Genomic DNA, 26,089 nt, shown 5'->3' with positions numbered 1-26,089 from the left:
TTTCCCCTCTTTTAAAAAATTATACAAGATGTAGAATTCTAAAATTTGGAGAAGCTAATCACCACAATAACAAATTGGTGGACGGGGTCCCACCTCCTAGAAGTAATTGTTAACATTTAAACACGGATATCCTTCCAGCCATAGCATATGGCTCCAGATTACACTGGGGTTACATCTCTATACATATGCTTTATAACACAAACGGTGTGTCTGTTGGAACTGCATGTGTGATCCTAACACAGTTATGCCTATGAAATAGTATCTTGTCCACAATAGATGCCATTATTATTTTGGTATCTATTAATACCAAAAACAATCATTGTAAGTGATACACTATTTATTTAACTTGCTATTTGCTAGTGTTAAAAAGAGGTATGGCAATTACTACTACGTCCCATCCTTTAAGGAAAGAAGCCAATCATTTTATTTTTTTATTATTATTTTTTTAAATATTTATTTATTTATTTGGTTGCGCCGGGTCTTAGTCACAGCACGTGGGCTCCTTAGTTGCAGCAGGCGGGCTCCTTAGTTGTGGCATGCAAACTTTCAGTTGTGGCATGCATGTTGAATCTAGTTTCCTGACCAGGGATTGAACCTGGGTCCCCTGCATTGGGAACACAGAGTCTTAACCACTGCACCAGCAGGGAAGTCCTGAAGCCAATCATTTTAGAAAGCCTTTCACCATCTATGCCAGCAGACTTACATAAATGTCTTTTTTTAAGTAAAAAGAAATAAGAAATGCTCATTAATGGAATAAGACTAAGTGAGTAAAACAAAGTGGCTATTGAGTGTATTTCTCCATAAGCTCACTGTAACAGCACGGAAGAGAGTTCTGTGTTAGGGGTTCACTAACATTCCTTATAAATTTTAGTGAGGTGCCTGTGTGCATGTGAGCTTAGTACTCCATTACCTGTAAACAAAAATGGGATCATAGTTAGAGTTATACAGACCAAGGTTCAAATCCTGTCACAGTAGCTATGTGACCTTGGGTGTGAGCCTAGGTTTACTTACCTTGAGATGAAGCTGGCGCTTCCTGCCTGGTGTGGTCATTATGCCATGAAATGAAATAACACATATAGCATTTCTGTGTACATAGAGAACATAGAAAATAGTCCATAGATTGGTGGCATGCTTTATTCACTTAATCTATCATGAGTGTTTTCCATATTGATGGATCTGTATCCGCATCATTTTAATGGCTATCTAATGTTAATTTCTAGCTTGTCTTTAGTATAATTCACCCTTGAGCAGCCTCTGGCAGAGTGATTCCCTAGCTTAGGCATTTCTGTGGTTGTATGTGGCTTCCTATTGGCTGGGCTCCTCACTACCCTGGTGCCTTTGATCCTGCAGGTGTGAACGGTTTGAGGATGCTGGGGATTCTCCACGATGCAGTTGTGTTCCTGATTGAGCAACTGTCTGGTGCCAAGCACTGTAGGAATTACAAATTCCGTTTCCACAAACCAGAGGAGGCCAATGAGCCTCCACTGAACCCTCATGGCTCGGCCAGGGCTGAAGTCCACCTGAGGCAAGTTCTCTTCCTTTCCATAAGCAGTTTGAGGTCTTGATTTTATGATCTAACGATATAATTATTTTCCCACTTAACCTTTGAGATTTCCAGTGTTAACACTGTCCTTCACTGGTTCTATTAAAGTATTTCTCTAAGTATATTTTCATCTTTTGGCTCCAGGAAGTCAGCATTTGACATGTTTAACTTCCTGGCTTCTAAGCACCGGCAGCCTCCTGAATACAACCCCAATGATGAGGAAGAGGAGGAGGTGCAGCTGAAGTCAGCTCGGTAAGTCTGGAGTGGAGAGCGGTCCTAAGAAACGCTCTCTACGAGTGAAATGCCATTTGCGGCAACATGGAAGGACCTAGAGATTATCCTACTAAGTGAAGTGAGTCAGAGAAAGACAAATACCATATCATATCACTTATATGTGGAATCAAAAATATGATACAAATGAACTTGTTTACAAAACAGACTCACAGACACAGAAAACAAACTTTGGTTACCAAAGGGGAAAGGTGATAGGGATAAATTAGGAGTTTGGGATTAGCAGGTACAAACTACTGTATATAAAATAGGTAAACAACAAGGTGCTACTGTATAGCACAGGGAACCATGTTCAATATCCTGTAATAAACCATGAAGGAAAAGAATGTGAAAAACAATATACGTATAGGGCTATCCCTGGTGGCGCAGTGGTTGAGAGTCGGTCTGCCGATGCTGGGGACACGGGTTCGTGCCCCGGTCCGGGAAGAGCCCACATGCCGCGGAGCGGCTGGGCCCGTGAGCCATGGCCACTGGGCCTGTGCGTCCGGAGGCTGTGCTCCGCAAAGAATATACGTATAACTGAATCACTTTGCTATACACCAGAAACTAACACAACATTGTAAATCAACTATACTTCAATAAAAAATTTAAAAATAAAATAAAAAAAGAAATACTCTTTGCTTCCCTCTGTTGCAGTTTTGCTTAGATCACAATTTCCCAGATAACATTTAAGAAGACTGAAATAGAGTTTGTGTTGAAGTAACAGTAGCTGGCTGGCAAAGAGAGAGGAATGTGTTTTAGAGGAGAAATTCAAATAACTGTAAGATGTATATTTTATTTTCTTTAACTGTAGTGTACTCTGTCAGCTTTGCATGTACCACCACAGACTTCATATATAACGTACTATATTTTAGGCCTAATTTTATAAGGCATTTGTTATGCTTGGGATTGAACACACAGAATAGTGTAGTCATACGTTCTAGGAACCTTTGATCCAAGACTCAAAACTGATGATTTCCTGAAGAGAATTCATTAATAACGAACCGTCTCTCTTTAGGAGGGCAACTAGTATGGATCTGCCAATGCCCATGCGTTTCCGGCACTTAAAAAAGACTTCTAAGGAGGCAGTTGGTGTCTACAGGTATGGCTAAAATTGTAGAAAGAATTATAGAAAACTAATGAAGTTTTCCAAAATCAAAGTGGATCAAATGCTGGAGTGACCTCCCTCATTCAGTAAGTGAGGTTTTTATCGATATTTCTAATCTAACCTGATGTCCTGGGACCCTGCAGCTCCTTGTGTTGAACGAGGAATGTAACACAGTAAGCTTTAAAGTATTGCTGCTTCTGGTGGGCTTTGGAACGGAGAAATCTTTAATCCTGGGCTGTTTGTTAGAGTGATTAATATACTCAAATCAGGTGGGTCCAGATTCTTTCCAAGTCTCTGTCTCTCCTGGGGAACTAATAGACCAGGAGATTTTATTCATGTATTCACACATTTAACCTTATTTGCAAAATCTGCAGCTGATGTCTTTTCCGTCTTTATGTCCTAGGTCTCCCATCCATGGCCGGGGTCTTTTTTGTAAGAGAAACATCGATGCAGGTGAGATGGTGATTGAGTACGCTGGCAATGTCATCCGTTCCATACAGACTGACAAGCGAGAGAAGTACTATGACAGCAAGGTGAGTTCCACACTTTCGTTCCCCAGTTCTTTCGTTATAGAAAGGGGCCATCAACTATAAAGATGATCCCTAGATTGCAGAAGAATTAGTATATTCTAATTAGACTTTTTTTTTTTTTTTTTTACATTTTAACATCTCTGAATTTGTAGTGGGCCCAGTCCACTCTCGGGATTAGCACACAAAGATACTCTTTGAAGGTTTGTCTGAATGGATCCCAGGATCACAAGCACACAGTTCTCTTGCCTGTGGAGACATTAAGAAACCTCTAGTCTAGTGCCTGTAATCTAGGAATTTGTCATGGAAGCATCCTGAAAGATGGGAGAAATCCAGAAATTTTACCAGAAGAACCTGTTCATCAGTGGCTAAGGTCACATCAGAAAAAGGTTGGGAAATGTTGTCAAGCCTGCGCTGTAATAAATAACAGGTTCTTCTCCGCTCTCCTTCCTGTAGGGCATTGGCTGCTACATGTTCCGGATCGATGACTCCGAGGTGGTAGATGCCACCATGCATGGAAACGCTGCCCGCTTCATCAATCACTCATGTGAGCCTAACTGCTACTCTCGGGTTATTAATATCGACGGGCAGAAGCACATTGTCATCTTTGCCATGCGCAAAATCTACCGAGGGGAGGAACTCACTTACGACTATAAGTTCCCCATTGAGGATGCCAGCAACAAGCTACCCTGCAACTGTGGTGCCAAGAAATGCCGGAAGTTCCTAAACTAAAGCTGCTCTTCTCCCCACTGTTGGAGCACTAGGACCCAGGGCCTCCAAAACAGTGCCGAAGGCCTTTGCCAGCAGCCAGGAGTTCCAGGATTGAGTGGGCACAGTTGAGGGGCCTCCGTGATGGCTGGGCTCCCTTAGGTCCCATATTCACATTATACATGTGATCATAGTCCTGGAGAGAGATGAGGTCTCGAAGAAAAGATCCGCGATCGGCTTTCTGCTGGGGCCCCTCTGATTGTGTGCCGTTAAAAAGCGGGAAACGGGTCCCTAGCAGACTTGCCTGGAAGGAGCCTATAGAGGGTTAGTTATGTTGGGAGATCGGGCCTGAGCACCTCCTCAGAGAGAAGTTGCCATCCTTGCCTTGGCCTTTCCAGAGCACTGTAAGCAAGGGGTCAGGCACAGCCCCAGTGCGGGCGGGGTTGGTTGCCAGCCGGGCCCAGCCTGTAGCCGTGTGTTGAACAAAGGCGGTCTGGTGGTTTTCCCTACGATGCTCCCACTTGAGAGTTCCCTTCTGGTTGGGAGACAGGATTTCTTAGCACCTTTGGTGTCAAAGGCTGTCTTGGGGTTGTGCCAGTTCATTACCAGACGTTGAGCCTGTGGGCTGTAAGTGGGAGTGTTACCCCCATGAGCCTTATCTCAGACAGTCACCTTCCTAGACAATAGGAGCGGCTTCCCTCTCATTCCTTCTCTTCACTCCACTTTTCTCGTCCCCCGTTCTGCATCCCACTGCTTTCCCGTGCTCTCTGGGTGGTAGGGGAGAGTGACTCCCTGCTCGAGGACACTCCCTGTTGGGCATAGGATGTGCCTACAAAACGTTCCCTGAGCCTGTAAGCACTCCCAGTGGGGAAGTGGACAGGAGCCATTGGCCATAACCAGACAGAATTTGGAGACGTTTTCATAAAACGCCACTGAGAGTTTTAAAGAAATATATGTAGCATGATTTTTTAGAAGAGGAAGATTATTTAAATAGGAGTTGAATCATGCAACAACCAGAGTATCACAACCAGGGTAACCCCTGGGCCCCATTCCTAGGACGTGATAACTTTATTTTCCCCTTGTTAAGACATAGGAAGACTTAATTTTTCAATGGTCAGTGTCCAGTTGAAGGCAGAACACTAATCAGATTTCAAGGCCCAAAACTTGGGGACTAGACCACCTTGTATCGAGGGAACTCTGCCACCTGCACAAAATCTATAGATAAAGTAAATTAAATGACACTACTGCCCTGATTACTCCCTAGGATGTGGTCAAAACAGCATCAAATGTTTCTTCTCTTCCTTTCCCCAAGACAGTGTCCTGAACCTGTTAAATTAAGTCATTGGATTTTACTCTGTTCTGTTTACAGTTTACTATTTAAGGTTTTATAAATGTAAATATATTTTGTATATTTTTCTATGAGAAGCACTTCATAGGGAGAAGCACTTATGACAAGGCTATTTTTTAAACCGCGGTATTATCCTAATTTAAAAGAAGATCGGTTTTTAATAATTTTTTATTTTCATAGGATGAAGTTAGAGAAAATATTCAGCTGAACACACAAAGTCTGGTTTTTCCTGCCCAACTTCCCCCTGGAAGGTGTACTTTTTGTTGTTTAATGTGTAGCTTGTTTGTGCCCTGTTGACATAAACGTTTCCTGGGTTTGCTCTTTGACAATAAATGGCAAAGGAAGGTCCCCCCAACTCCATCGGGCCACTCCCCTCCGTCCCAAATCGAAGCTCCTGAAAAGGCTGCGGTAGGATCTCGACACAGCAGTTTCTTCTCTTCTTTCCTGCCCTGTCTCTCTCCTTTCTGGCACAGCTCAGTGCTGAGAGGTGGGAACCTACACTTCCCTCGTCTTTCCTCCTTCAGAGTTAGCAACCAAGCTGAATGGCAACCTGACATTTTCCATCACCATCTGCCTCATAGGTCACCTCGTTCCCTCTCCCTCTGCCCACCAAGTCCTCATGCCTGCAAAGACCCCCCCGGATCCCCCTGTGCCCTCTTTTGGGGCAGCCCGTTGAAACTGAAGCACAGTCTGACCACTCACGATAAAGCAGATTCTCCTCTGCCTCTGTCAGCTACAAGGTTTCAGAGCAGCGTAGTCCAGTGGAGGGCGAGGCACCTTTTCTCGCCTCGAGAAGCCCATTTCTACGGAAGGAAGTCTAGCGAAGCAATACGACTCAGCCCAGCGCTCTCTGCCCCGGGACTCGTGGCTCTGCTGTGCCTTCCATCCTGGGCTCCCTGTTCTTCCGTGACCTTAATTAAGAACTTTGGTGGCTCTGCTGGAACATTGTCACTGTTTTCACTGTCATGCAAGGAGCCCAGCACTGTGGCCAGGAAGGCAGAGACTCCCTGTCATCGTGGAGAAGTGTCAGCAGGGGGCTGGGGAAAGCGCTCTACCCAGACCTCACCTCCCTTCCTCCTTTTGCCCGTGACAAGATACAGTGGCCCAAGGGGTTCCACTAGTGTCTGGTTTCCTTTATTATTGCACTGTGTGAGGTTTTTTTGTAAATCCTTTTATTCCTATTTTTTTTAAAGAAAAATACCTTAAGCTGCATTTGTTACTGAAATGATTAATGCACTGATGGGTCATGAATTCACCTTGAGAAAGACCCAAAGGCCAGTCGGGGGTGGGGGAAACTCAGCTAAATAGACCTAGTTACTGCCCTGCTAGGCCGTGCTGTACTGTGAGCCCCTCCTCAGCTCTTTCTACCAGTCCCAAACCCTGAGGCCAGGGGAGGAACCCCCAGCTCTCCTTCTCCTGCCAGCTGCAGATGGTTTGCCTTGCCTTTCCACTCCCTGTCAACCGCGGAAATGAGGAATTCCTCTTAGAGCTCAGCCTTGAGTCCATTGCCAAAATTCAGCGTACCTGCCAGCAACTTGGGGAATAAGCTAAGGTTTCCCTACAAGAGGGAAAGAAGGCAAAAAAAAAAAAAAACGGCATAGCTATCTCCAAAACACCTCCGAGTTTCTTTTGAAAGTGACCAAGGGAATCTCCGCACAAAAGTGCAGACTGAGGAACTGTGGTGGGTCATTCCCAAGAATCCCCTAAGGGGCATCCCGAAGGGAGTAACAGCTGCAAACCTGGTCAGTTCTCAGTGACAGAGCCAGCTCACAGCTTCGCTGCTAGAACCTGTCGTGGCTGCATTTCCTGGTGGCCAGTGACAACTGTGTAACCAGAATAGCTGCATGGCGCTGACCCTTTGGCCGGAACTTGGTCCCTTGGCTCCCTCCATTACCGTCCGCCACCTCCAGCCCGGCCCCTCCTGTTTTTAGACCAATGACAAGAATCAAGGGGGAAGCCCTGGCAGCTACATATACGTTTTCAACCAGACTCCTTTGCCGGGATCCACTCCACCACCCCGCTTGCCTCTGTCAAACCCCCGGCCAATGCCGTGAGCACCATGCAGCTCCCTTGATTTAAGAAAAAAAAAAAAAAAAAAAAAAAACAACAACAAAAAAACAAAAAAAAAACCTTTTAATGAATGTATCTTTCTAAAGGACTGTCGTTCAATCAAATATCTGAAAATACTAAAGGTCAAAACCTTGTCAGATGTTAAGTTTGATTTGGGATTTTTTAAAATAGAAATCAAGTTGTGGTTTTTTTGGGTTTTTTTTTTTAAAGGAAAAGCGGGTCATTGCAAAGGGCTGGGTGTAATTTTATGTTTCATTTCCTTCATTTTAAAGCAATACAAGGTTATCTAGCAGATGGTTTTGTGCCGAATCATGAATACCAGTCAAGTCTCACACTCTGAAAACTTGCAACTTTTTTGTTTTGGTTTTCAAATAAATATAAATATGATATATATAGGAACTAATATAGTAATGCACCATGTAACAAAGCCTAGTTCAGTCCATGGCTTTTAATTCTCTTAACACTATAGATAAGGATTGTGTTACAGTTGCTAGTAGTGGCAGGAAAATGTCAGTCTGGCGCTCCTCTGATCCCCCCGCCCAATGGAGGGGGACCCATCCTAAGGGGATGGCGGAACAGTCCATTTCTGGGATCAGAGAGAAATGCAGAAATGGTGTCACCTGGATTTTTTCTGCCTGTGAATGTTGCCAGTCAGTACCTGTACTCCTTGTTTCTCTATTTTTGGTTATGAATGTTGGGGTTACCACCTGCATTTAGGGGAAAATTGTGTTCTGTGCTTTCCTGGTATCTTGTTCCGAGGTACTCTAGTTCTGTCTTTCAACCAAGAAAATAGACTTGTGGTGTTTCTTTTATTGAACTTTTAACAGTCTCTTTAGTAAATACAGGTAGTTGAATAATTGTTTCAAAAGCTCAACAGATGACAAGCTTCTTTTCTAGAAATAAGACATTTCTTGACAACTTTATCATGTATAACATATCTTTCGGTTTTTTTTCCCTTGTGTTCTTCCAAGCTTCTGGTTAGAGAAAAAGAGAAAAATAAAGGAAAAAAAATGTGTCTAAAGTCCATCAGTGTTAACTCCCTGTGACAGGGATGAAGGAAAATACTTTAATAGTTCAAAAAATAATAATGCTGAAAGCTGTCTACGAAAGACTGAATGTAAAAGTAAAAAGTGTACATAGTTGTAAAAAAAAAAGGAGTTTTTAAACATGTTTATTTTCTATGCACTTTTTTTTATTTAAGTGATAGTTTAATTAATAAACATGTCAAGTTTATTGCTGCACATGGTTGAACTTTCTTTTGGCTTTGGCTGAGGTGGCCTAATGGGAGGGGCGTGGCCCGTGACCTGATTACAAAGTCCCTTCCACAGTCCTTTCTTTTAAGGGGGAATCGTGAAATCATTTCCCACTCTACACTCAGGCCCCACTCTACACTGTCTCTCTTAACCATATTTTCTCCCCTTATTCATCAGTGATGTATGTTCAGGACCTAATGAACTCTGGATATGAGGAAGGGGTCAAGAAGACAAAGGAATAGTTCCTTTACTTTGTACATACCCCCTTCTTCATCCACGGGTGGTCAAGCGTTGGCTTCTAACGAGTTCCTCCCAATCTATGAATATAATAAAATGAAAGCATTTCAGGGAGAGCCTGGGCAGTACCCTCTCTTTGCTCCACTCCACCTTAAAGCTGAAATGCAATTTATTTACTCTTGTTTCTCCCTAGGACTGGCGTGGGGGTAGGGAGGCAGTTGAGAAATGTTTGTAAATATATTCTGTCAAGCCAGGGTCACTATCCCCAGGTTAAAGGGGGCCGAGTTTACACTGCAGCCAAGGAGTGGTCAACACTCCTCATGTGGGCTGGTCCTCAAACGGACCTCCTCCCTCTGGATCAGCTGGGTGGAGGCTCGGCCCTCACCCCTTTTTCCTCCCTCTCACGGGGAGTCACCTTTTTGGATTTTGGAGTTGAGTACCATGGGGACTCCAAATGATCAGGCAGTGTTGCAGGCCATCTTCAACCCCGACACTCCGTTTGGAGACATTGTTGGGTTGGACCTGGGAGAGGAAGCAGAGAAGGAAGAAGGAGATGAAGGTCAGTATTCGACCTTGGAGTATAGCTCTCCACATTGGCTGGTCTGCTGCCTCGCTGGGGTGGCAGAGGTAGGTGGTCTTACGAGGGCCCTTGTTCCACGACCCTTGGATGACGATTGCTGATCCTCAGTGCACTGACGGGGGCTTGGCAAGGGTCACTGTGCCCAGAGGAGAAAGCCAGGTTTCTCCTCCACCACCCCCCTCTGAACTTACCTCCCCGCTCAGTTCACCCCATGGTCCAAGCTTAACTGTGCTGATGGGGAGAGGGGCCACGTGAAACGCTCACGTCTTTGTCACTACAGAGTATGTCACCCTCCACAGCAGGTAAGAGGGAAACAGGGCAGGGGGTGGCTCAGCTAAACGTCTCCAACCTAAGCAAGTATTCAGTGTCACACACCTTACAAGCCAAGCCCTGAGCTAATTCTTCCAGAGCGAGTGCGCTCACTGGCTTTTCCACCAGCCCCTAAGGGGGCCTGCTTTCCGCGTCAGGGGTTTTTGATGCCCTTTGTTTCTAAAGGAGTGAAACCTAAGCCTTAATGAAACTTCAGGCTGAAAAGCTGAGAGAAACACTGGAAATGGTTTTCATGACCCGGGTATGTCATGGAGGCCTTCCTGTTGGAAGCAGTGGAGTAGAACAAAACAGACAGGCTGAAGAGCCAGAAAGACCTGGGTTCAAATCCAAGCGGTGCAGCTTATGGGCGGTGTGACCTTGAGCAAATCATTTAGCTACAGGCTAAGGAGTTTGGGTTTCATTCTCTTGGCAGTGGGGAGCCAACCAAGGCCCCTTTCCCAGGTCCCTTTGGAACTTTAAGCAGTGCTAGCTCTCTGCCTTGCTGACCTCAGTTCCCCCTGCCCCAAACACTGCATCTGACTCCTGCTGTGACCTACACCCCTGCCCAGTCAGCCTTGGCTCGTGTCCCAGGTTTCCAAAGCCCCAGGTGGCTTTTGCTTCCTGCTTCCAACTGCACACCTGTCCCCTCCTGGCTCCGTCCCTGGCACAGATGGAGTTTTCCCTCGAGCACAGCTGGAGCAGGCCAAGGCCCTGGAGCTGCAAGGGGTGATGGCAGCAGAGGCTGGCGACCTCAGCACAGCCCTGGAGAAGTTTGGCCAAGCCATCAACCTGCTGCCTGAGAGGGCCTCGGCTTACAGCAACCGAGCCCAGGCCCGGCGACTCCAGGGAGACGTGGCAGGTGAGGGGAGAGTCCCTGGAGCCTGTGCAGAGGGGCCGGGGAGGGCACAGACCAGAGGCGGTGTGTCTGTGGGGCTTGGGCATGGGGCGTGGGAAGTCACTAAGCCCCTCTGGAACGTATGCCTCTACCCATAAGAGACATACCGTGGGCTCGGCTAATTTCTTGGGGATATTGTGAGAGTCAGGGGGACTGCATTCCATTTACTTATTGATAAAAATTTAATGAGAGTCTACCATTCTAGCAGTGGGCTAGGTGCGGAGGATTATAGTGCTTATAGCAATTACTGTGTGCCAGGCACTCAGCACTTCACATGTGAGTTGTAGTCATTCGTATCATCCTCACAACAACCCTAAAAGGTACGTGCTATTCTTATCTCCATTTTACAGATGAAGAAACTGAAGCATGGAGGTTAAGTAGCTTCCTACTCACACAGCTGAGAAGCGGCAGAGCTGGGATCTGGTCCAGGTGGCAGGGCTCCAGAGCCTGTGCTCTTAATCCCCACATGATAATGCTTCTCAAGAAGCTCACAGCCTAGAGGGTAGAACAGACACATAAACATAATAGCAGCATAACAAGCTGACAGGGCTCAGCATGGGATCTGTTCCTGAGGGGTGAGTTTTGAAGGATGAGTAGGCGTTAGCTGGACGGAGGGCAGGGAGTGGGAGAAGGCACGGCCTGTAGAGGTCCTGAAGTCGTGGACAGGTACAGGGAATCTGGCTGGAAAAGGGAGTGCCGGAAGAATGGAGCCTCTCCAGAGCCTGGAGAGGTAAACAGGGGCCAGAGAGTGAACAACTGCGAACGTTAGGCCGAGATCGGACTTTGTCTCGAAAACACCGGGAATCACTAACGGGTTTCAACTAAAGGGTAAACCACAGAAGCCTAGTTGGGAACTACTAGACTATCGAGACCCGTGGTGGTAGAGGTGTTCCTGGGGCCAGGAATGCCAGGCTGAGGAGTTTGCACTCCATTCTGGGAATATTGGGGGACTCTGAGGGCCTTTCCCAGGCTTGTCTGCCACTTGGCTTTGGCAGAGCAGGGCCATAAAGGCTGCTGGGACAGCCTGCAGACCAAAACCCCAGACAGCATCAGAGGGGATTCTGCCTGGAGAAGGCCTTCAATTCCTCCTGACCAGCTCCTCTGAGGGAAACCAAGGAATGCTGTGATTAGAAAGCTTCTCAACCGACCAGTCAGGATGGGGAGCAGAGCCTCTGCTGGGTTCCGGGGACCAGAACACACAGAGAGAGAGCAGGGAAGATCAGCCTCGCTGAGGATGCTGCTGGCGCTCCCCCAGCGCCCTGCCCTGACAGGCGCTATAGACTAGAGAACTTGAGTGAATTGAAGCAGAGCCCAGAAGAAATGCAGCTCGGTACCCTCCAGTGGATACCAGCTGGCTGCCTGAGGTTGAGTTCACAGCTCTGATGCCTAATAAGCCAAGTATTTATGAGGATGATAAAAACAAAAATGCTGCAGGCCAGCTCTGGCTCCAAGACCTCTTTCAAAGAAAATTAGATACAAAATAATGAAGACCATGGAAATAAAGAATGAGAAGAGGCAGTCAGTAGAGAACACAGGTGAGAGAAGCGGTTTTAAGGCATCAATGGAAAAGAGGAGAGAAATGTCTTCAAAAGTTAGAGAGGGACTTCCTTGGGGGTCCAGTGGTTAAGAATCTGCGCTTTCACTGCAGGGTCACAGGTTCAATCCCTGGTCGGCGAATTAAGATTCCGCATGCCCCGCGGTGCGGCAAAAAAAAAAGGACTTTATTGTATAAGACATGGTTGTCAGTTAATTCTAATGTTTTTGGACTCTGGGATTCGGAGTCAGTCACCTGGCACATGGTAGATGGTTAATAACGTATGCGCGCCTGGCAACAGGGCCAGATTCATAACATAGTGACCCTCCGTCCGTGTTTTGATGTATCAGATGGTGGAAAATAACACGGACAAGGCGAGACCTGGACTTCAGTCCCAGCTCTGCCACTAACTGCTGTGCAGCCCAGGCCGAGTCTTGCCAACTCTTCCAGTCTTCATCTGCGTAAAGGGAATAACAATACCGATCTCTAGGGTCAAGTGTAGGCGGGATGTAAACGGCCGAACCCCAGAACCTCCACTCGGGTCCGGATCGCTTGCTGGCCGCGGCCCTGACCCCCGCCCGTCCGTCGGTCCCGCAGGTGCCCTGGAGGACCTGGAGCGCGCGCTGGCGCTGAGCGGCGGCCGGGGTCGCGCCGCCCGCCAGAGCTTCGTGCAGCGCGGGCTCGTGGCGCGACTGCAGGGCCGGGACGACGACGCCCGCGGGGACTTCGAGCGGGCGGCGCGCCTGGGCAGCCCGTTCGCTCGGCGCCAGCTGGTGCTGCTCAACCCGTATGCGGCGCTGTGCAACCGCATGCTGGCCGACATGATGGGGCAGCTGCGCGGGCCCCGCGACCGGCGCTGAGCCGCCGGCGGGCGGGCGTGAGGGAAGGGGGGGCGCCCGCAACCAATAAACCTGCCGGCTCTCCCAGCCACCGCCTGTGTCTGCATCCTCCGCCGTCCCCGCAGGGAAGGGCGCTCAAGTATCCCCCGCGCGGGAGGCTGTCTGCGAGGCCCGGGACGTGGCCCCGGAGCCGCCGCCCTGGGGGAGGGGTGGGGGTGGGGGTGGGGGGTCGTTCGGGCCGAGGTCGGGCATCGATTGGCCCTGCCTGGCGCAGCCCGAGCCCCTGCGGATGACTGCAGTGCTCATCAGACCTGAGCAGTCGCTCCGGCTGCTCTCGGGGATTGAGCCAGGTGAGCCGCACCGGAAGGCGGGGCGAGGCGGGGGCGGGCATGCTTCGCGACCCCCGCGTCCCGGATCCTCTTCTCTTCGGCCCAAATCCGGAGGAGGGGAGAAGGGGCGTAGGTGGGTGAGGGAAGCGGGCAGGAGAGAGCCGGGGTCGGGAGAAGGACGGTCCCTTTGGGGGAGGGGCACGTGTACCCGAGTGTTTACGCGCGCGCGCGCGCGTGTGTTTCTGGGCCGGGTGCGGGCTGCACGGTTGCAGGTTGCTTCTGTGTACCTGCGAGCGTGTGCCTGTTTGTCCCGTGGAGTCAGCGCTCAGTTCTGTGCCCGCAAGGTGTACAGGTACGTGCTGGCTGGTTTGGACCTTTGGGCTCGACCATTTGCGTCCTTGCCTTCACTACTGTGGATCATTCTACATTTGTGTTTCCGCGCATGGTTTATTTTTGTTTCTGGAGAGTAAATTCCTGGAGCAGTTATTAAGCTTGTCTGCTCTCACTTGGCTAACATCGAGGCCTGCCCCCTTCTCTCGGCAGCCTGGGGCCCAGGCCGGGGCCACCATGGCGCTGCCTCCAGGGCCAGCTACCCTCCCGCACACACTTCTGCTCCTGCCGGCCCTTCTGAGCTCAGGTACACCCCTGTTCATCCCTTGGCCATGCATTTGTGCGGTCAAGTCCCCCTCTGTCCCCTCCTTGCCTGCACCTTCAGTTTGGGTACCCATTCCAGGCACCAGAGTTGGGTTCCCTTCATCCACCTCCCCAAGGTCCAGCCGTCCCTGGTTAGAGAACCCAGGTGCTCTGTCTCTTGGCCTGCTGCCCTTCTGTAACTGGACCTCATCCCGGCCACAGAACAGTACTAAGCCTCCACCAGCTCTCCACAGAATCCCCTGTGTTCCAGGTTGGGGGGAGTTGGCGCCACAAATTGATGGTCATACCTGGGCAGAGCGGGCACTTCGAGAGAATGAACGCCACGCCTTCACCTGCTGGGTGGCAGGGGGGCCTGGCACCCCCCGATTGGCCTGGTACCTGGATGGACAGCTACAGAAGACCAGCACCTCAAGACTGCTGAGCGTGGGCAGGGAGGCCTTCTCTGGAGGCACCAGCACTTTCACTGTCACTGCCCAGCGGGCCCAGCATGAGCTCAACTGCTCCCTGCAAGACCCAGACAGTGGCCGGTCAGCCAACGCCTCCGTCCTCCTCAATGTGCAATGTGAGTGCTCCTCAGGTGGACAGAGACAGAGGTTCTCTGCCCAGGGACCCCCAGCAGCCACCAGGCAAGTGGTCTGGTAGGACATTTAAAAAACACTTAAGCACTCTGCAAATATTGACTCACTTTATCCTCACAAAAATCCTATGAGGTAATTACTATTGTTGTCCCTATTTTACAAACGACAAAACTGAAGCACAGAGAGGTTAAGCAATCTGCCTAGGGTCATACAGCTGGTAAGCAGCAGAGCCAGGATTCAAATCTTGACATTTTGGTTCTAGTGTTTATACTCTTAATCTTCATTTGTACGAAATGCTGCCTCTCTGGCAGACCCAGCCATCCTGTTTCCCAGTGCCCCCTAAGGAGAGGTCCAGACCCCTGGCTCCCTTCTGGGTTTGGGAAGAAAGGGAAGGCGTGCAAGGGGCTGTGGTGGGAACATACTTCTCTCTGCTTTGCACCAGTTAAGCCGGAGATTGCCCAGGTTGGGGCTAAGTACCAGGAAGCTCAAGGCCCGGGCCTCCTGGTCGTCCTTTTTGCCCTGGTGCGTGCGAACCCGCCTGCCAACGTGACCTGGATCGACGAGGATGGGCCGGTGACTGTCAACACCTCTGACTTCCTGGTGCTGGATGCCCAGAACTACCCCTGGCTCACCAAACACACCGTGCAACTGCAGCTCCGCAGCCTGCCACAGAACCTGTCCGTGGTGGCCACCAACGACGTGGGTGTCACCAGCGCCTCGCTTCCGGCCCCAGGTGAGCACTGCCAGCCACGGGCCCAGCAAAGCCTCGGATGGGTGTGGGATCGTGGTGCAGAAACAGGAAGGCTTGTTGCCTTTTGGGCGAGTCTGGTGAAAGCTGTCCCTGGCCACCTGGGGCAAGGAGGACAGAGTAGTGACCTGTGGCATCTCAGAGTTGGGGGGCCCTGCCCGTGTGGAACCTAACCAGAGAATGACCTGCAGGGCTCCTGGCCACCCGGGTGGAAGTGCCACTGCTGGGGATCGTTGTGGCCGGAGGGCTTGCCTTGGGCACCCTGGTGGGGTTCAGCACCTTGGTGGCCTGTCTGGTCTGCAGGAAAGCGAAGAAGACCAAAGGTAGGGCCAAAGCAGGGCGGGGGCAGAGGGTGGCTGGGGAAGGGGAGGCGAGGTCAGGGGGTGGGCAGCAAGGCCATGGGCAGAACGTCTCTGACAAGTGGTAGGACAGGTCTTCCTGGGCATGGCCATGATTTAGACCACGTGCATCCCAGGTAGCAGGGCCAGGCACTGGGAAGCCAGTCTGGGCATCTGAGAGACCCTTTGCCTGAGGGTTCTGGGCCTGAAGAGAGCAGGGGGCAGAGCCCAGAGCAGGTGGGCACACTGAGACACTGCTGTGGTTTCTTTCTCCTCAGGCCCCTCCCGGCGCCCATCCCTGATCTCTAGGTAACTCTCCCTGGGGCTGTGTGGATGGGCCAAATGGAGAGGCAGCATGGGGACAGGGGGGATCCTGGGCTTTCTGGTAGTTCAGGAACGGGCCGCAAGCAGGAGTCTGTGCCCGCTGGTGCCAGGGCCCATCCAAGCCTTTTTCTGCCCTGTAGTGACTCCAACAACCTGAAACTCAACAACGTGCGCCTGCCGCGGGAGAACATGTCCCTCCCGTCCCACCTGCAGCTCAACGACCTCACTCCGGACTCCAGAGGTACGTCCAGGACCCTCTGTTGGCCCCAGCCTTATCTGTGGAGGTGCTTCTGAGAAAAAGAGAGACCCTGGGCCTTAGGAGGGTCTAGACCCCGCTGGGCACACACCTCATCCCGGGCACCATCCCCTTTGTCACCCCACAGGGAAACGAGCGGACCAGCAGATGGCTCAGGACAACAGCCAGCCAGAACTTCTGGATCCGGAGCCCGGCGGCCTCCTCACCAGCCGAGGTATGGGAAAGGGGCCTGCTGCCCGGCTCCCCGGCCCTTTTGCTTGTGCCAAAGGCCTCTGAATCCCCAAGGGGCAGAGAGTGGTCTCCCAACTTCCAAGGAATGAGGGTGACTGAGTCTCCTGGGATCTCTGACCCGCAGGTTTCATCCGTCTCCCAATGCTGGGCTACATTTATCGGGTGTCCAGTGTGAGCAGTGATGAGATCTGGCTCTGAGCTGAGGCCGAGACAGAGGGTGCATTCTTGGCCCCTGGGCACCCTCCCGGTCCTCCTCCAAGGCCTGGCCACATTGCCAACGGGAAGAGGCCATGCCACTGCCACTTTTGCTTGTCCTCTGGGTCACTGGTATCCTTGGCAAGGCTGCCAGGTGGACCTAAGCCCTTGTTCCAACTCTGGTTGAGGGCCTGCATGATTGCCTGTGCCCAGGCGGATGGGGCTGTCTGTCCAGGTGCGCCTGGAGGTCATGCAGCATCTAAGCGTGGCATGGCATGATCCTGTCGGCTTGGGGCAGCTCTGCCCCACACCGGTGCTCCTCAGCACCGTGTACAGCAGGCATGGGGCAAGCCTGGTTGGGAGGGCCCTGCACGTCCTGGATCTCCTTCCCATGCTATGCAGCTTTGTTCCCTCAGGGAAAATTTAGGACCCTGCTAGCTGTAGAGAACCAACCTGCCCTTTGCACAGGAACTCACCTCTGGCCCAGCAGCGCTGGCCAAGCACAAACCAGTACCCTTTGCTGCATACCTCTCTGCCCCAGCCCCCTCTTGGGCATCACAGGTTATACATTGGACCTTCTCCACTTCTTCACTTGGCACTAGACTTCCCCTCTGGCCTGGGCCCTGGTGGTGCCAGCGCCTGGTGTTAGCACAAGAAAGGGGAAGAATGGGAGGTGAGAAGTCTGGTGCGTCCAGGCCTGCATGTAGCTATGCCTTGTTTTCTTACAGTGTTAGCACTTTAAGCACATCTTCCAGGGAGGGGGTGAGCAAGGGCCCCAGGGCCCTGTCTGGGGCTTCCCCAAGTCTGGCCTTTTTATGGTTCACTGTGAGTGCCCTGAGCCCTCGAGGTTGACGGGTTCCTGCTCAAAGTATCCACCCCGCTATGGGACCCCAGCCCTGACTACCCCATCAGCAGGAAGCTGTTCTTCCTGTCCCATCCTCTGTTCTTTAGGGGATGGCCATAGTGGCACATAACTTGACAGTGCTGGAAACCTTAGGGGAACATGGAAAAAGCAGGGAGATCACATATCCCAAAACGACCCAAGAACACTTTTGAAAAGCAACGTGGAAAAGATTGCAGATTAACAGAGTGCAAAGTGTATTTTTCCCTTCTTGATATCTTGTTTTGTAATTTTTCTCACGTTACTGCCGAGGACAGTGCTGAGCATGTGGTAGATTCTCAATAAACCTGACTGAGTGAATGCTGTATATCTGTTTCATTCCCTCAAATATGTTTTTTTTTTTAACTGCAGTATAATTGATTTACGAAGGTGTGTTAGTTTCAGGTGTACAGCAGCGTGATTCACACACACACACACACACACACATACTCTTTTTCAGATTCTTTCCCATTATAGGTTATTACAAAATATTGACTATAGTTCCCTGTGCTATACAGCAGGTCCTTGTTGTTTATCTGTTTTATATATAGCAGTGTGATATTCTACTCTTAAGTCTTTTAAATCTGGAAAAATTAAAAGACACAAAAAGAATTTATAGTGCATCGAGGTAAACATTTTTTAACACCATGTGGTCTGTTCTAATTGAAAGAATTACTACTTATCGCTATATACAGCAGTGTGTATCTTTTTTTTTTTTTTTTTTTTTTTGCGGTATGCGGGCCTCTCACTGTTGTGGCCTCTCCCGCCGCGGAGCACAGGCTCCGGATGTGCAGGCTCAACGGCTACGGCCCACGGGCCCAGCCGCTCCGTGGCATGTGGGATCCTCCCGGACCGGGGCACGAACCCGCGTCCCCTGCATCAGCAGGCGGACTCCCAACCACTGCGCCACCAGGGAAGCCCAGTGTGTATCTTTTAATCCCCAACTCCTAATTCTATTTTATGGATGAGAAATACTCCACTGTGTGTGTGTGTGTGTGTGTGTGTGTATCATCCTCTTTATCCATTCATCTGTTGATGGACACTTAGGTTACTTTCAAGTCTTGGCTATTGTAAATTGTGCTGCTATAAACACTGGGGTGCATGTAACTTTTAGAATTAGAGTTTTTGTCTTTTCCGGATATGTGCCCAGGAGTGGGACTGCTGGATCATACAGTAGCTCTCTTTTTAGTTTTTTGAGGAAACTCCATACTGTATTCCATAGTGGCTGCACCAATTTACATTCCTACCAACAGTCTAGGAGGGTTCCTTTTTCTCTATACCCTCTCCAGCATGCTGAAGTGTTTAAGGGTGAAGTGTACTGATGTCTGCAACTTACTTGAAATGTATCAAAAAGTAAGATAGACTGACGAATGGATAGGGAGGTATGGACGTGTGATAAAGCAAAATGTTAATTGTAGGATTTAGTTGGTGAGTATTTAGAATTCACTGTACAATTCTTCCAAAGTTCTTTTATTTAACAGTTTTCATAATAAAATATCGGGGGGGGGATCCCTGATCTGGTTACTTCTCTGATATTTCTGAAATCTTTTTGATCTAAGGATCATGGAATTTTCAAGCATTACTAATACCCTTAACATGACAGTTCAATCTTTCCTGGGAAAGAAGACCAATTTTTATTTTTTATTTTTGGCTGCACCGCACAGCTTGCGGGATCTTAGTTCCCCAACCAGGGATTGAACCCGGGCCCTCGGCAGTGAAAGCGTGGTGTCCTAACCACTGGACCGCCAGGGAATTCCCCAATTTTTATATACTTTACTCACCTAATCTTTAATCTTTACTCTCCAATAATAGGCAGGTCACTAGTTACCTTGAGCTGGAACATACAGCAGTCCAACATTTTGGGCAGGCACAGCTCAGGCTGCATTTTCCCACCTGGACTATGTTTTACTGAATTTCTCCAGACACAATAGACTATTTAATCAAGACTTGTAAAAATTAATGTTCAACTTTGTGCACTGCTGGTGGGAATGTACATGGTGCAGCCACTATGGAAGCTAGTATGGCAGTTCCTCAAAAAGTTAAATATAGGGCTTCCCTGGTGGCGCAGTGGTTGAGAGTCCGCCTGCCGATGCAGGGGACGCGGGTTCGTGCCCCGGCCCGGGAAGATCCCACATGCCGCGGAGCGGCTGGGCCTGTGAGCCATGGCCGCTGAGCCTGCGCGTCCGGAGCCTGCGCTCTGCAACGGGAGAGGCCACACAGTGAGAGGCCTGCGTACCGCCAAAAAAAAAAAAAAAAAAAGTTAAATATAGAATTACCCTATAGATCCAGCAATTCCACTTCTAGGTTTATTCCCCAAAGAACTGAAAGCAGGGACTCTAACAGTTATTTGTACACCAATATTAACAGCAGTGTTATTTGCAGCAGCCAAAAGGTGGAAATGCAAATGTCCATTAACAGATGAATGGATAAAGGAAATGTGGTATATACACACGATGGAATATTATTCAGCTTTTTAAAAAGGAAGGCCATTCTGACACATGCTGCAACATGGATGAACCTTGAAAACATTATGCTACGTGCAGTAAGCCAGATACAAAAGGACAAATTGTGTATGATTCAACTTATGTGGTACCTGGACTAGGCAAATCCATAGAGACAGAAAATAGAAGTTACTGGGGACTGAGGGAGGGAAAGGAAGGAATCGTTGTTTAATGGGTCCAGAGTTTCAGTTGGCGATAATGAAAAAGTTCATAAGCTGGACAGTGGTGATGGTTGCCCAACAATGCGAATGCCCTTGGATTGTACACTTAAAAATAGTTAAAATGGTAAATTTCATGTTTTGTGTATTTTACTTCGATTTTTAAAAAAATTTTGATTACTGATTCAATCTTCTAATTATAGGTCTTACAAATTTTCTTTTTCAGTATTGGTAAGTTTTGTGTTTCTAGGAATTTGTCCATTTCATCTAGGCTATCCAGTTTGTTGGCATACAACTGTTCATAGTACCCTCTGCTCTTTTTCACTTCTGTAGGATTGGTAGTAATGTCCCCACTTCCATTTCTGGTTGGAGTTATTTGAGTCTCTTTCTTAGACAATTGGCTAAAGGCTTTTCAATTCTGTTAATCTTTTTGAAGAACCAACTTTTGGTTCTGTTGATTTTCTCTATTGTTTTTCTATTCTCTATTTCATTTATCTCTGCTCTAATCTTTATCATTTGCTTCCTTCTGCTAGCTTTTTTTTTTTTTTTTGGCTGCGCCATGTGGCAAGTAGGATCTTAGTTCCCTGACCAGGGATCGAACCCACGCCCCCTGCGTTGGAAGCGTGGAGTCTTAACCACTGGACTGCTAGGGAAGTCCCCCTTCCGCTAGCTTTGAGTTTAGTTTGTTCTTTTTCTAGTTCCTCAGGTTGAAAAGTCAGATTGCTTATTTGAGATCTTCCTTCTTTTTTAATGTAAGCAATTACAGCTATAAATTGCCTCTGAGCACTGCTTTTGCTGTAGCCCATTAGTTTTGGAATGCTGTATTTTTGTTTTCATTTATGTCTAAGTATTTTCTAATTTTCCTTGTGATTTCTTCTTTGCCCCATTGGTTGAGAGTATTGTTTAATTTACACAAAATTTTTCAGTTCTCCTTATTGTTTTCTAACTTCATTCCATTGTGGTCTGAGAAATTACTTTGTTTGTTATTTACCTTTTTATTTTTTTTTATTTATTTATTTTAAAATAAATGTATGTGTTTTTTTGTGTTTTTTTTGCGGTATGCGGGCCTCTCACTGTTGTGGCCTCTCCCGTTGCGGAGCACAGGCTCCGGACGCGCAGGCTCAGCAGCCATCGCTCACGGGCCCAGCCGCTCCGTGGCATGTGGGATCTTCCTGGACCGGGGCACGAACCCGCGTCCCCTGCAACGGCAGGCGAACTCTCAACCACTGCGCCACCAGGGAAGCCCATGTATGTATTTATTTTAAAATAAATGTAGGTATGTATTTATTTTTGGCTGCGTTGGGTCTTCATTGCTGCGCGTGGGCTTTTTCTAGTTGCGGTGAGCGGGGGCTACTCTTCGTTGTGGTGTGCAGGCTTCTCATTGCTGTGGCTTCTCGTTGTGGAGCACGGGCTTTAGGCACGTGGGCTTCAGTAGTTGTGGCACATGGGCTCAGTAGTTGTGGCTTGCAGGCTATAGAGCTCAGGCTCAGTAGTTGTGGTGCACGGCCTTTGTTGCTCCACGGCATGTGGGATCTTCCTGGCCCAGGGCTTGAACCCAGGTCCCCTGCATTGGCAGGCAAATTCTTAACCACTGCGCCACCAGGGAAGTCCCACACATTTTTCATTTTCACCAAGAATTTTATTGAACAATGTATTCACTGACCGAATGAACTTTTTGGCCAGCCCAATGGCCAGCCCAATATTTCATGGATATGGAATCTTCTCATCTCTGACAGTGGTTCTCAAATTTGTCTGCATATTGAACTAATCTGAGGAAGTTAAAAAATATGGATTCTTGTATCCTACCTCCAGAGATTGTGATTTCATTAGTCTGGTGTGTTGTCTGGGAGAGGAAACTTATCTTTAAAATATCTCCAGGGCTTCCCTGGTGGTGCAGTGGTTGAGAGTCCACCTGCCGATGCAGGGGACACGGGTTTGTGCCCCGGTCTGGGAGGATCCCACGTGCCGCGGAACAGCTGGGCCCATGGGCCATGGCCGCTGAGCCTGCGCGTCCAGAGCCTGTGCTCCGCAACGGGAGAGGCCGCAACAGTGAGAGGCCTGCGTACCGCAAAAAAAAAAAAATCTCCAGTTGGGACTTCCCTGGTGGTCCAGTGTCTAAAACTCTGCACTCCCAATTCCGGGGGCCTGGGTTCGATCCCTGGTCAGGGAACTAGATCCCACATGCCGCAACTAAGAGTTCACATGCCGCAACTAAAGATCCCACGTGCCGCAACTAAGACCCAGTGCACCAAATAAATATTAAAAATAATAATATATATATATATCCAGTTGATTCTAACATGCAACCAAACTTGAGAACTACTGCTCTATGAATATTATAGTTAAAAAAATTTTTTTCATATCTTGCCTGCTTTGCTTCTCTGATATCCTTTGTACTGTTTTTGCCTTTTTCTGGCTTTCTTCAAATGCCTGGTGACGGTACATTCACATTTAAGAATGAGAGTTGCAAGCATGCCTGCGCACACATACACACACACACATGCACAAGAATGAGATACCCGCAAGCTGAATGGAAGTTGATGGTAGGTAGGGGGGACCAAGTAAGTCCATAAGCTTGAAGACTCTCTGTCAATATCTTTAGGTCTTTTCTCTTTGGCTGATCAGTTTCCCAAGGGAGGACTCCTCCGATATTGTGCTTTGGAGGGATAAGCCAGAAGAGGGCTGAGGGTCTCATTGCTCATTCCTCTATTTTGTCCTCTTATTTTAAATATGGCCCCTTATTCCTGTCCTCAGAATTGCTTGGTGTTCTCATGTCCAGAGGCGCCTTGGTTTAAAGGGGACTATCTTCTGCCAGGGTAAGGAGGTGGGCAGCACAGATAGGGAAGGTTCTGGGGATCCCATCTTTCTACAAACCTTCAGCCAATCCTCCTGTCTGCAGCCCCTCCCTGCACACATGCCATCAGAAATATCTGACATTTTCGATTCCTGATCCTTTCCAGGACTCTGCAGTGTCAAATGGCTTACTTCTTATTGGTTTCTCTGTCCCTCTCCTCTACTGGAAATCAAGTATCAGGTTTTTTCCCCTCCCCCTGCCCACTAAATCTGTTACCACTTGTCCATCTTTCAAAATTGTATTGCTCTCTGGTCTATAGTCATTTTCTTTCCTATTATCTGTCCTTGCTGGTTTATACCTTTAAAAAAAAATTCCTATACTGTCATTTTAGGAAGGTTAAAGGAGGGAATGCAAATGTAAATACTTGTGTTCAAGTTTTATTTATTTAGAAATGTAGAGAGCCTGGGATAGCAGAAGGGAGGGACACTTCAAGCCAGGAAAATAGACTGCATAAAGGTTTAGTTAGAAGAGGGAACTCATGAATCATGTGTAGAGCATGGCAAGCAGGCTGGTTTTGTGGTTTTCGCTGGGGAATTAGAAAAATGAGAATCTCGGGCAGGGAGAGAATAGCCAAATGGAAAGTCTAAAAGGCCAAGTGAAAAATTTGTACTTAGTAACATAATTATTAGATCTTACATTTTGTGGCATTTAATCTTTTCACATATTTTCACCCATAGGACAAGCCTAGGAGTTAAGTTAGTGTTTATTATAACTGTTTCATAGCTAGAGTAACTGAGGCATAGAAATTAACTTATTTTTCTAGGGCCACAGATCAAGTAGCCAAAAGAGAGTAACCTCAGATTGTGGAGGAGGAGGAGCCCACGATAGAAACAGTGTCTGAAGTGCTCACCGGACAGGTCAGTGGACGTGCTAGGGTAGGGAGACAGGCTAACATTACAGGCCTGCGCATCAGCCAGTAACTCAGGCAGCTGATCCTCATTATTTGCAGATTCTGTATTTGCGAATTCACTTACTAAAATGTATCTGTAATCCTAAAATCGATACTTGCAGTGTTTTTACAATCGTTTGCAAACATGCTTAGAGCAGTGAAAAATGTGAGTCGCCCGACACGTACCTTCCCAGCTGAGGCTGAACAAGGCGACATCCTGCCTCCTGGTTTCGGCTCTCACACTCTAAATGAGTGCCCTATCCAAGATGTACCTAATGCCTCATTTCTTGCTTGTTGGTGGTGGTTTCAGTGTTTAAAATGGCCCCCCTGGACTTCCCTCACGGTCCAGTGGCTAAGACTCCATGCTCCCGATGCAGGGGGCCTGGGTTCGATCCCTGGTCAGGGAACTAGATCCCACATGCCACAACTGAAAAAAAAAAAAAAAGATCCCCCGTGCCACAACTAAGACATGCGCAGCCAAATAAATACAATAAATATTTGAAAATAAATAAATTAAATGGCCCCCACCCGCATAGTGCTGAGGTGCTGGCTAGAGTTAACTAAGTGTAGTAAGGCTGTCATGTGCCTTACAGAGAGAGTGCGTTAGATAAGCTTCATTATGGCATGACTTACAGTGCTGGTGGCTGTGAGTTCAATGAATCAATGGTTGCTGACGCCAATGTTATGACAGAGGCACACAGGAACCTTACCTTATATTTCCCCCAGGAGCAGTGGTTCAGTATTTGCTAATTGTGTCTGCGGTGACTTGATAGAACATAGCTACTGTGGATAACGAGAGTCGACTATACTTACTAGAGCTGAGTCTCAGTTCTAGCCAAAGAAGGCAGTCTGACTGTTCCCTGAAAACCTGATGGAGAATCTGAGTTCCTATCACGTTTTTGCCTCTCTTTTTCCTTGAGTGAAATGTGAGCATTAATGGCATCCATCTGGGAGCAGAGCACCTGGTCCCAACATGGTGTCAAAGTGAGGCCTGAGCTCAGATGTTCCTACTCAAGTTCAAGCATGAGATGAACATCAGAGTTGGCTTAAGGGTCTGTAGGAAACGATGCCCCTCCTGTCTCGTGTTTCTCAGGTATGTATTAGGCTGTAGCATCTTACTGTAATTTTCCGCTCCGATCAGTTCTTGCCCCGTGTATCAGTACTTGGCTCCATTACCCGCCCAGCTGCTCAAGCCAGAGAACCTGGGAGTCGCCCTTTCTTCTCTTCCCTCCCCCACATTCACGCTATCACTAAGTTCTGTTGGTTCCACCTCTCCTGGTTGCTTATCTGTTGTCTCGTACCCCACACCTTCCCTTCTATACTTTATGCTGCTCGATTTTCCAGATTCCCTTGCCAGCTGTTAATTTCTGCCAGTGGGAGGCACCAGCAAGCTAGGAGAGGGTGGGATAGAGGAGGCAGCAGTGCTTGCCCAGGGTGGCTGTAGTAGGGGTGAGGGTCTCGGACCTGCTCAGCCATCCCAGCCACTGTGGCAGCTCTTCTGTTTCCAGCAGTGGACACTCCCCTTTAGCCTCTTGTTCCTTCAGCACTCTCCATTCTCCCTTTTGTTTCTTCAGCCCTTCCAACACTTTTGTAACCAACTGCCCATACTTAAATTAACATCCTTTGTTAGAAATAACTAGTATGGTTTCTGACTGGAGCTTAGCTGATAAAACCTCCAAAATATTTCCTGAATCTGTCCATCTCTACCACTACCACCCAGTCCAAGACACCATCATCTCTCACCTGGGTGACTGCAATAGCTAGGCTCCCTGAGACCACAACCAGACAGGTCTGGAGCTAGACAGGCACGTAGCCTGTAAGGCAGATAGCACTACCTGGTGGGAGACCCCCAGAAAAAATAAGTTCTGGGAGAAAAAAGTTCCCCCTCTGTTGCCAACCTTGGAGGACTGGGGTTTGATTTTATTTCACAAAG

General features: G+C 48.5%; 3 protein-coding genes across 24 annotated transcripts in view; all 3 read left to right on the top strand.

Moving 5' to 3' along the window:
• The window catches only part of KMT2A (lysine methyltransferase 2A), a 76,231-nt gene extending 67,407 nt beyond the window's left edge, over nucleotides 1-8,824 (top strand). For all 8 annotated transcript variants that reach the window (XM_060017872.1, XM_060017870.1, XM_060017869.1 and 5 more), the window contains 5 exons: nucleotides 1,351-1,525; nucleotides 1,688-1,795; nucleotides 2,832-2,915; nucleotides 3,325-3,454; nucleotides 3,905-8,824. In XM_060017872.1, coding sequence (XP_059873855.1) covers nucleotides 1,351-1,525; nucleotides 1,688-1,795; nucleotides 2,832-2,915; nucleotides 3,325-3,454; nucleotides 3,905-4,180 — 773 coding nt within the window. In that variant the 3' untranslated portion in view covers nucleotides 4,181-8,824. The remainder of the gene's footprint in view (nucleotides 1-1,350; nucleotides 1,526-1,687; nucleotides 1,796-2,831; nucleotides 2,916-3,324; nucleotides 3,455-3,904) is intronic.
• Nucleotides 8,825-9,444: 620 nt separating this feature from the next.
• On the top strand, nucleotides 9,445-13,308 carry TTC36 (tetratricopeptide repeat domain 36). Its single transcript, XM_060017874.1, has 3 exons — nucleotides 9,445-9,623; nucleotides 10,624-10,812; nucleotides 12,980-13,308. Exons 1-3 carry the CDS (start codon nucleotides 9,506-9,508, stop codon nucleotides 13,240-13,242), a joined length of 570 nt encoding a protein of 189 aa, XP_059873857.1. The 5' UTR covers nucleotides 9,445-9,505; the 3' UTR covers nucleotides 13,243-13,308.
• Nucleotides 13,309-13,464: 156 nt separating this feature from the next.
• TMEM25 (transmembrane protein 25) overlaps nucleotides 13,465-26,089 on the top strand; it is a 21,771-nt gene continuing 9,146 nt past the window's right edge. The window contains exons 1-10 of one of the 15 annotated variants that reach the window (XM_060017859.1): nucleotides 13,465-13,571; nucleotides 14,094-14,187; nucleotides 14,455-14,766; nucleotides 15,225-15,515; nucleotides 15,722-15,853; nucleotides 16,147-16,177; nucleotides 16,333-16,433; nucleotides 16,576-16,662; nucleotides 20,617-20,644; nucleotides 21,518-23,749. In XM_060017859.1, the coding sequence (XP_059873842.1) occupies nucleotides 14,118-14,187; nucleotides 14,455-14,766; nucleotides 15,225-15,515; nucleotides 15,722-15,853; nucleotides 16,147-16,177; nucleotides 16,333-16,433; nucleotides 16,576-16,662; nucleotides 20,617-20,644; nucleotides 21,518-21,683 (1,218 nt within the window). In that variant the 5' untranslated portion in view covers nucleotides 13,465-13,571; nucleotides 14,094-14,117 and the 3' untranslated portion in view covers nucleotides 21,684-23,749. Of the gene's footprint in view, nucleotides 13,572-13,695; nucleotides 14,767-15,224; nucleotides 15,516-15,721; nucleotides 15,854-16,146; nucleotides 16,178-16,332; nucleotides 16,434-16,575; nucleotides 16,663-16,803; nucleotides 18,083-20,616; nucleotides 21,474-21,517; nucleotides 23,750-26,089 lie in introns of those variants that run through there. The other 14 variants (XM_060017850.1, XM_060017849.1, XM_060017861.1 and 11 more) reach the window with 14 other exon arrangements.

The sequence above is a fragment of the Delphinus delphis genome, chromosome 8, assembly GCF_949987515.2.
Source record: "Delphinus delphis chromosome 8, mDelDel1.2, whole genome shotgun sequence".
Lineage (NCBI taxonomy): Eukaryota > Metazoa > Chordata > Mammalia > Artiodactyla > Delphinidae > Delphinus > Delphinus delphis.
Note: the sequence above shows the minus strand (reverse complement) of the source record. Positions and strands in the feature narration are given on the sequence as shown.

Bases quoted from the DNA above. Each gene is read 5' to 3' on its own strand.
- TTC36 (XM_060017874.1), top strand. From the start codon at position 9,506: ATGGGGACTCCAAATGATCAGGCAGTGTTGCAGGCCATCTTCAACCCC. The intron at 9,624-10,623 runs GTCAGTATTCGA...TCCCTGGCACAG, and splicing joins GAAGGAAGAAGGAGATGAAG to ATGGAGTTTTCCCTCGAGCA. The intron at 10,813-12,979 runs GTGAGGGGAGAG...TCGGTCCCGCAG, and splicing joins ACTCCAGGGAGACGTGGCAG to GTGCCCTGGAGGACCTGGAG.